This window comes from Leuresthes tenuis, unplaced genomic scaffold (genome assembly GCF_036924035.1).
Source record: "Leuresthes tenuis unplaced genomic scaffold, fLeuTen1.0.hap1 SCAF_10, whole genome shotgun sequence".
Taxonomy (NCBI): domain Eukaryota; kingdom Metazoa; phylum Chordata; class Actinopteri; order Atheriniformes; family Atherinopsidae; genus Leuresthes; species Leuresthes tenuis.
Window position 1 is genome coordinate 11,847,756 of NW_027325364.1, and position 10,162 is coordinate 11,857,917.

General features: G+C 41.7%; 1 protein-coding gene across 1 annotated transcript; it reads right to left on the minus strand.

The window, feature by feature from the left end:
• Positions 1-943: 943 nt before the first annotated feature.
• On the minus strand, positions 944-4,031 carry wnt4b (wingless-type MMTV integration site family, member 4b). Its single transcript, XM_072393261.1, is given in 8 exon segments — positions 944-1,791; positions 1,883-2,045; positions 2,133-2,288; positions 2,291-2,502; positions 2,812-2,943; positions 3,065-3,149; positions 3,265-3,418; positions 3,787-4,031. Coding segments are annotated over 8 exon segments (1,161 nt in total). The 5' UTR covers positions 3,876-4,031; the 3' UTR covers positions 944-1,621.
• Between the last annotated feature and the right edge of the window lie 6,131 nt (positions 4,032-10,162).

The window sequence follows — 10,162 nt, forward strand, 5'->3', positions numbered from 1 at the left end:
GTCTGTGTCTCTCTAACTGTGAGCAGCAGAGTTGTGTAGTGAGTTGTTACTGGATAAAAACATGTCACTGCTTTCATGTTTAGTCCATTGCTCTTTTAAAACTGAAGTCTGATCACACAGAGGAGCTGAGTCGAGCAATCGTTAGAGTTCAGCTGTCATTGTCCCAGTATACATGCATGGGTGGTTAATCTATTTAAAGACAAAAATATGTCCTAAAAATGTAACTGTGGAAAGTGTAGGAAAACGCTCGAGACATTCTGCCGCTTCCAAGTTTCTCTGTGGAAGATCATCGTAACTGTAAGTTTGGCTAAATTCACTGCACAGACGTTGTCTTTAAGTTACCGGAATGGTGATTTTGCAAGATGCAGCGGTTATAAAGTCATAATTTTATTAGAGTAGAGCAACAGTTTGGAAATATTTTTAAGCAACCGAAAAAAAAAGCTAAATCATTGTCTTAATGAGCTGCGTTTTGAGCCGTCTAACAAAAGAGAGAAAAATATGTTTATTTGGATTTCAGCTGTATTAATACACACTTAAGCTGTGTTTATTTTACAAAAATTTGCAAAAAGATGGAACTTTGGAGTATGTGTAGAGTGCTTAGGCCCATATGAGTCTAGTTGAGCATATACATGCAGGAGCGATTCGATCCCTAACAGCATTCTGTAGGTGTGTAAGCCTAGTTTTGAGAGCTTTGATTTCAAGCAATTTCAGCCAGACTAACATATTTACGGCATATTAAGAGTTTGGTTTTGGTCTGACTAACAACAATAATTATGTTTTTGTCATGTAAACGTGATCACAATCAAATGATCTCGCAGGGTACCTTTAACTCTACTTCTAACCTATGGGTGTGAGTATGTAGATATTAAGAAAAAGTCAATCAAAAGCATGGGGTGTCTTGGATAAACTACTATATTTATTAGACTTGTTGAACAGACCTAAAAGCACACTTCTGCAGAAGCATATGGAAGAGTTTCACATGAGGGTGAGGGGCAAAAAAACAAGACAGACACTGACATAAGTAGATGTAATCTCTGCTGCTGCAGACTGAAGTAAAGCAAATAAATGTGTTATACAAATAAATAAACCGGAACCGAAAAGAAGACATAAATACATTAAATGTTCAAAGACCTGCAAATCTAAGACAAACTGAAAATGATTTTCATAAAATTAAAAAGACTGATGAAAGCAATGTTTCTGTTAGTTTTGGTTAAGTTCAGCTTTAAAAGCTTTGTCAGGTCAATTCTTGATTTATTGTTGCGTGTGTTCACACATATGTGTACGTGCACTGTACTGTGCCTTGTTCAAGATTGTTAGTGGGGGCAGCAGTTTTAAAATAAAGATATAATCTTTGTTTGTACCCTACCAATTGTTGATTCTGTTCTCTGTTTTGACTTTTGGTCTGTTTTCTCAGCTTTTACATTAAAAACTGTTCAACTAAAGGGTGACCAATAGTTAAAAATATTCCGCGTTTGGACAATAATTGATATAATTTGGTGACATGTGACTGAAAACCTCCTCCTGTCTATGTTGTACTTATTCCCCTCTGCGGTCTGTAGTGTCTGTCGGGTGGTTTGTTCCGGTCTTTCTGCTCGTTCAGTCTGGTCTTGTTTGGGCCCTTTTACACTCTGCAGGTGTGAATGGTGACAGTATTTTTGCATTGCTGGCAGCGGACCGAGCAGCACCAGGAAAACTTGCAGGAGCAGCGCTGCACCACCTCAGCCCGGCCCGCTCTGTATCCTGGCCCACAACACACCAGCTCACATCCATCTGGTGCCAGCCGAGACGTTCCTGGGAGTGTTTCAAAAGATGGTGACATCAGTTTCTACATTATTGATAACTGAACTGTTATTGCGTAGTGACACACTTTAACTGGTCTTACCATTACATCGTCGACCAGCAGTCCCTGGGATGCCATTATCAGGGTCGAGATGACAGAAATCTGGGGAGGGTGCAAGATACAGAAGGTCTCTGGCAGCAGGGGGTTTGACGTGGGGGTCACGGGGGAGCAGAGCTGTCCTTGATCCAATACGAGTTAAGCGAACCTAGGAGGACGGTGTTGTGAAAAAAATTGTTTTAAGGTTCCAGAGCAACTTTATCTAAATAAAACAAATGGAGGGAATCCCTGCTACCTCTGTGGCTCCATCGAAACGTTCCTTGAGCACGGCACCAACACGTCTGAATGGAGGCATAACTTTCCAGCAGGTTCTCAACTCACAGGAGCCAGAGACACCGTGACACTTGCACTCCACCTGCATGTTGTGAAGGATGGCCTGAGGATGGGAGGATGGTGAAGAAGATGAAACAGAAGCACACAGGTTACAGAGGTGAAGGTCAAACAGATGTTGACGCTACTAACCTTTCGACCAGCCTCGTTGTTATGGAGGTTCATGAGCGGGCGTCCTGCTGACAGCCCCTTGGCTCGTTCTGGTTCATCTACAAATGTTTGGGAGAAAGCCACACCATAGGACAGGTTGTCACTGCACCCTGACCACTGGAAACCTAGGTTGGGAAATAGCATGGATTAAGATTTTCTGTAATATTACGTCTCTCAGATGCTCATTTAAAGTATTCAAAATGATGGAACTTGAATTAAAAAGCCACTTTGTGAGGAAGAAGCGGTGCTACAGTCTACAAAGTCAGGTGTGCGCCTTGTGACAGCTGATGGGAAAACACTTGCTGACATTAATGGCACAGCACATGCTTGAAAATTTCTACCTACAGTCAGCATTGTAGAAACTATTTTAAGTTCAGTGTGACTCAGAGTGGATTCACTTGTTCCATTTTTCATGGAACAGAGATCGTGCTCACCTTCGGGACTGACACCCCTGACCTTCCTGTCACAGCCACACCTCTCCAGCTCCCCACGGGTGCAGGCTCGGGTCACAGCCATTGCCACAGCTGCTGAGGACAGAGCGTGCACAAAGGCTGCCTCACGAGTGCCTGAAACCACAACAAAGACATGACACACAAATTGTTATTTTGAAAGGATTTTGGATGTTGCTCTGTGTACGGTTTTTACATCAAATGTTAACCTATGACATCGTGTCAATAAAGGACGTACCTTGGTACATTACTCTGCCAAATACGTTGATCCCACGTGGGGTGGTGGAACAATTCCAGCGGCGATTTCTGAACTGGTGCTGGCACTGAGTTAGACAGTATCGTACATAAAAGAGATAAGGTGGCTTTTCTGTAAAATTTAGCTCTACCACACACTTTGAGTGATGTATGACTCTTAAACTGTATCCTCTCATGCCATACCTCTTCTATAACCATCTCTGCTGCCTTGCGTACCGACTCCATGACCTCCCCCCGTGCTCTGCACACCCCCACCTGCCCTGGGGTCAGCCCCCTCAGCCGTGCACATGGAGCAGCACCAGACACGGGCCTGGAGCGAGGCACCCTCGCCAGGGAACTGGCACACAAAAATGATGGGTTTTAGGATGATTCACAGCAGGATTGTGGGGCAAAAAGGGGGAAATACATAATTAAGTAAAGGACTGGGGTTTAAATAGAAGAACACAGAGAGTACAAAGCGGATGAGGAGGTAACTACTGGGTAGAATTTTAGAGAGGACAGAAACAAGGAAACAACCAGGCAAAGACGACAGAGAAGGCACAGTGAAGGCAGAGAGAAAGAAAAGAGAAAAGGTCACCAGGAGTGAGACAAAGAACGAGAGGGGAGCAACTGAAAGAGATTTAGAGACATGTCACCATCTTTTAAAAGTTATAGCATGACAAACAAACTCTCTCTTTCTCTTCCTCCCTTGCACACTAGACTTACAGCCAGTTGGTTGCCATGGTGGAGTGGGTTGCCCATAGCAACAGGAGGAGGAGTGGTGCCGTGAGATTGACAGGGGAGACAGTTGGCATCAGACTGTCTGTCTGTCTGTCCGTCTCTGTGCGTCAGGTTGGGTCGTTGGACAGCACGCTGCCCGTCTCCACAGCTGAAGCGACCTGTCTTTCTTACTGTGGGTTTTTGTGAAGCCTTACGTTTCTGGTCCAAAGTCAGGGGATGATCCCCACATATCTGTTAAAACAATGACACATCTCCAAATTAATTCAGCCTTTTCTACACTTATACATTTTCAATTAAAGGACAGTTATATTTTGGTACCAAAGCTTATATCAGTTATTGCTGAAAAGAAACACAAAACAAAACATTTAGCAAGACTGTCGGTCATATTTTATCGCAGATAAACGTTACAAGAAATTAAATGTATCCTAGGAATGAATATTTACTAAGTAACATCGATTCCTACCAGTTCGTACGTCTGTGATAGCCAGCTATTGTATTCGTTTTGGTTTGGATCAAATGCCAAAATGCCTCAAAATGTTCATTAGAAAAGTTGTTCCACAATCTCTTCTTCAGTGCTTTTAGTTGCAAAAAAAAAAGTACTTACAGCAAAGTTTTACAAACTGAAAGCAAGAGTCATCCTCTAAACATCCAAATTAGTCCACATTTTCAATCTAAAATCACAAATGAGAAGAATTTACCCCCCCAAAAAAAGAAAACTTAAAATCCAGAAGGGCTGGGAAGAATCACATTTTTTTAACCAAAGAAATCAAAAAGAGAAAAGTCACATTGTCATTTTGCGCTCAGTTCCGTCCCAGAAAACAAATGTGTCTAATCCAGACAAGAATGTGTGAGACCAGTGGGATGGGAGTGATGGGTTTTAAAGGAGGTAGAGAGTGAGGGTGGGAGAGGGAGGACAGGCGTGATCCAGGGTGTGGAGTGATGCCGAAGCAGGGAGGAGGAGGAGGAGGAGGAGGAGGAGGTGGTGGCTGTGGCAAAGGATAACACTTGTAAGTATTAAAACTGTAAGTATGTCTTTTATTGTGTTTGTTTGACAGCAGACCTGAATTATGGGCCTGGTCTGGAGGTAGATGTGCGGCATTCGTCTAATAAACCATCACATTTCTGTTTGTGTGCGTACTGTATGTGCTCTTTATGTTTCTTCGCGTGCTTGCATGCTTATGTATGTGCTTATGGTGCAGAGAAACTCTAAACACTTGGTGTAAACTGCAGTTCTCTTGTGTCTGTAAGTTTTCAGAGGAAATATCAGACAGGATGATGTCTGTCGACGTCCTTTCATTGATGAATATGATGCAGCATTTCCGTTGTCACATACATGCATGTGAGAAAGTGTCTTACCTAATGTTTAATTTTCCCAAACTTTGTTGCTCATTTTACGAGTTACCCCCTCCTCTTCGTCTGTGTCCCCCCCATTTGCCCCCTAGTTCTCCTTCTCTCCCACTCCCTATATTGTCTTAGAAGAAGGGGTGACATTTAGACAAGGGGAAGAAAACACACTGCCGACAAATATTGGAACTGAGGCAAATAAATCACAAGATAGGAGGGAGGGCATAAGGAAAGCACAAACGGTTAGTACACTTGTTTTTTTTCCAAAAAGCAGTAAAATGATAAAGCAAGTTTGTCACAAATAAATTTAAGAACAAAATTTAATGACATCCTTGTGAATGTAACATCTCAAGGGATTCTGAAATAGATGCTAATGACTGATGCTGTAACATAGGAACTGACTTCACGATCACTTTTTATTAACAACAAATATTTGCACTGCAGCATTTAATGTAAGAGCACTCATCTACTGTTTATGTGGTCATTTTCACTCTGTCTGTCAGTGGTTGTGTCGCCAGTGACAGAAATAAAGTAAAAATGTAGTGATACAGATAATCTCACCCACTTCTCAGAAAAAAATAATGCGGAAACTGAAACAGTTTACAGTCTCATCTGTGACAGTGTTATAGATTAACTTTCAGTTTGTGTATACTTCTGTTTTAGATGTACTCGTGACATGACCTATTGATCTAATATAACAAATGAATATAAAATCTAAATCCTTGATGTATGTATAATGATTAAAATGTCATCTAAAATCCCATAAATTCCTCTACAGTCAGAAGTTATTTCAATTTCCTTATCTTGAGTAGTTAGCTTTTGACAAGTTGGTTTATTTAGTGTGATTTCCTCTACTATGATTAAATTGACACATTAGGCTAAATCAAGTTTGTCAAAGTGATACATATATGTTGTTTATATAAGTTGCTTAAATTCAACCTTATTGCACCAAATCACATAAATAAATTCCACCTGTCAGGAGTGTATACTACAGCAATATTTTCTGTCTTGCTAAACTGGGATAGTTAGCTTTAAGTATTGTAATTTAGTTACAATGAGCAGTGCTTAGATTATATTTACTGTGGAAGCTGCATGTTGGAGTTAGAGTCAACTCAGCCAATATGATAGATACGATAAGTTGTTTATAGAGGTAGCTTAAATTCAACTTAATTGCATTAAATTACATAAATAGATTAACATTTAGCAATTTTTACTAACTGACTAGTTAGCTTAAAGCATGCTGATTTATCTATTAAGACTATTTCTCTCCTGTGATGTAGGTTTAGATTCTCCAAATGTGAGGTAGAATGAATTCAATCAAAGCAATCGTGAATCATCAAAATCAATTATCAATATGTGGAAAAGATAGAGAAAAGTAGGTAAATTGGCTTTAGATTAAGGGTTAAAGCAGTGGCAATCTATAAGATGAACTAGCTGTCTGCACAGTTTGGTTTACATGTGGACCCCCCTCCTTTTTACATCATACATCAGCATAATAATGTCTCACCTACATTAGTTAAATCCTGGTTCAAACATTGTACAAGTTAATGCTTTTTTTCAGTGTGTAGGCCCATTTTTGATTAGCATTTATTTATTTGGGATGGGTGTCGAGGTACATTTCCATTTGTTAAAACCACAGATATGTTTAATCTCAGTACGTCTCATGCAACATGTACCACTGTGGACAACAAGCTGCTGAAACCTTTTTCGTTTTCTTTTCTGTTGCATGGAAACTGTGAGAATATATGTCTCTGTAGTTTCTAGAAAGCCAAAGTGCTTATGTTCTACTCATGTGACTGGGCTGGGAAGAAGGACTTTTGTAGGTGTTTATGTACCAATACAATGAAGTTCAAAGACACTGTTGAAAGGTCAAGATAAGTGAAATAGGTACAGCAGTCTTGTCACATTTGTTGAATTTGTCAGCGTGCAACTGAAACCAAACATTTGCAGACTTTGTCACGTCCCTGTTCAGGATTTGAGGGCCTGTATGCCTGAACCCTTTGGCACTCTTTGGTTTATGGTCACCCCATCTCTCACACACACTTTCCTCTGTCTGTATCTGCAAAGACAGGTTTCTTCTCGCTCCCCTCCCTTCTTTTTTTAGTCTTCCTCATGTCGTATTCCTCCTTTGTGTCCCCTGTTTCTCCAAGTGACGTCCTCTGCTGTCTCCCACAGCAACGCCATGGTGATGAGCAGGCCACTGTCACGTCCGGCGCCTCTGTTATGCTCATCCCTTCACCCCTCTCTCGTAAATAACTTGCCCTCTTTTTTTTTTTTTTATCTTTATCTGTCCCCCATTTTGTGGACATTTTATCATGCTGAAATGGTCCATTACTGATTGACTGTAGCCAGGTTGCAGAGCCTTAAGAGATGCTTGTTAAAGCTTCAGCATGACACATACATAGAGATGACTTGCGTACCCCCTGTTATAGTGGGAAGCAGCAGCAGACTTTAAGAGACTCTGTTGTGAGGTGGGGCAACTCTAAACTGATCCTCCTTCATCTGCTGATGCTCACCGTAGACCGAATGATTGGCCTCATTCAGGATGGTTGCCTCAGGGTGACTGTGGACTTCATGAACATATTTCCCCTGCAAGGTTTTTAGGAGGCAGAAATGTGACCCAGCACCTTTTGCTCCCACTTTATCTGCTTTGTTACTTCTCTGCACTTGAGGGCTACCTGCCTCAGCACTTTGAGCCCAGATGCAGTAATCTTATCAGGCATAGACATGATTGTTGTGCATGAGCATGTTAGAATTGCTCAGGCATCTCTGCCAACAAAGGACTGAATGCACTGCTGTGTATGAGTGTGTGTGGAGCGTGTGCAAGAATATTATGGGATGGCGGGCGGTGGTGTTGTCAGGCAGGGAAGTGGGGGGGGGGGTGCAGAGTGGGCGGTGATCTGTGTGCACATGGGGGGAGGGAGCAGAGGGAATGGATGACCCATGAATGTTATGGAGATATGGTGGTGTTGGGGGGTGGGGGGGCTGTGTGAGGTGGAAGGGTGGCTGTGCATATCAGATAGAGGGAGCAGATTGTGGGATGAGGTGTTGGTGACGGTGTTGCACGTGAGCACATGTGCATGCGCATACATGCATGTGTGAGGGGCATTCAAGCAATGGTAACAGACAACGGCCAGACATAGGCCGTTGCTATGCGATCTAGATGTACGGTACGGTGGGGAATTCTGCATAGTGGGCACTGGAGTCTGGTGAAAGGCCTTTCGGCTCACATCAGCTTCATCTTCACTGTTTCTGCTCTTTCTGTGAAGAAAATGTGATTTCTGTCTCTTTTCACCTCTCACAGCTCACAGATGCATTTCTGGCCTTTCGAGCGAATCCCAGATGGTCGAATAAAAAGGAATTAACTGCATAGGAGGTTATTTGTTACATACTTACAATACTGAGCAATGAAATATGAGTGAACCAGTATATCTGCTCCTGTAACCTGTCTGTCTGAAATGCAAAAATGACTCTTAAAATGTCAAGGTTCTCATTCAAAAGGGGGGGGGGGGACAATTACAACACAATGTTTGATCATAATGTGCTAAATCTGTGGCTGTCAATCTTATTAGTAACACATAACATATAGCAGGTGGATGGAGCAGGTTGCCAGTGGGTCAGTCAGTTGTAACAGAGTGATGATGAGCTGCCAAGTATTCATCAAACAAACAGAAACTGATCTGAAATTCAGTGAGAGATCCCAACAGTTTTGCCTTAAATCAAGTTCAACAAACTGATCATAAAGGTTATGGTTAAAGAAATCATACACAAAACATCATATTGATTAAAATGATATAAACATAAAGACTAAAGGAAATATAAAACCTGTTTGTTACAGTCTTTTTTTAAACATCTTTATCAGCAGTAACAGTGTGTGTGTGTGTATGTGGGTGTGTGTAGACACACTCTGTTCCTGCATGTGTTTGATGGGAACGCGACGCTCACACCGTCACATTGTGGTACATGTCTAACCCAGATTTGGTGTGATCATAAGGTGGAAATGAGTAAACTGAGTAAATTAGTTTCAATTAGGACCTAATCAACATTAAAGTGCTTTTAAACAGACGCTTTGGCTCTGAAAGCATGTTTTAGCACTCAGTCAGTTTCAATGAGAAAATACTTCACAGGTATACAACTGTGGCAGGTATACAACTGAAACAAACATGTATGTTAAAGGTCTGCTCAGGGGCAGCAGCTGAGATTGTACAGACTTTGTTTCAGAGAGGACTTGAAGACAGCAATATGAGTGGTTTTATCAACCAATCAGCTCCCTTTTTAAACTGGTTTAATATACCCTGATATCGCTCAAACGCTCCATCTTTCACTGCCTTTTAAAAAGAAATCTAATTAAATTTAATTCAGCAACAAATGTCATCTCAAGGCACTAACAGTCCAATTCAAGCCATTTAGAATCCAATTCATTGTGATACAATCATAATTCAATCAATTCAATTAATTAACTTCCAAATTACTCCAATTCATCAATTTAAAATAAGTTGCCTTAGCTAAGGAAACTAAGAGTTTGTACCTAAACTTGTCTTCGATCCAATTTCCCATCCTGAGCAAGCACAAGGCGACTGTGGATGCTCTGGCAGAACCAGAACCAGGAAGGGGGGGCATCTGCCTTGACCGGCTGGGTGTTGAGAGGACAAGAAAGAGGGCACAATAACAACAATAATGTCATGTGTACATAGAGAGTAAAGAGAGCAGAGTGAGAAACGGTGCATCGTGGGAGGTCCCCCAGCCGTCCAAGCCTATAGCAGCATAACTAAAGGGATGTCTCAGAGTCACCTGAGTCACTCCTAACTATGAGCTTTATGAAAAAGGAATGTATTAAGCCTAATCTTAAAGATAGAGAGGGAGTCTGGTTCCTGAACCCAGACTGGCTGCTGGTTCCACGAGAGAGGGGCCTGATAACTGTAGGCTCTGCCTCCTAATCTGCTTTTAGAAACTCCAGGAACCACAAGTGCTCTGCTGGGAAAATATCAAACCATGCGATCTTTAAGATATTTCCTGC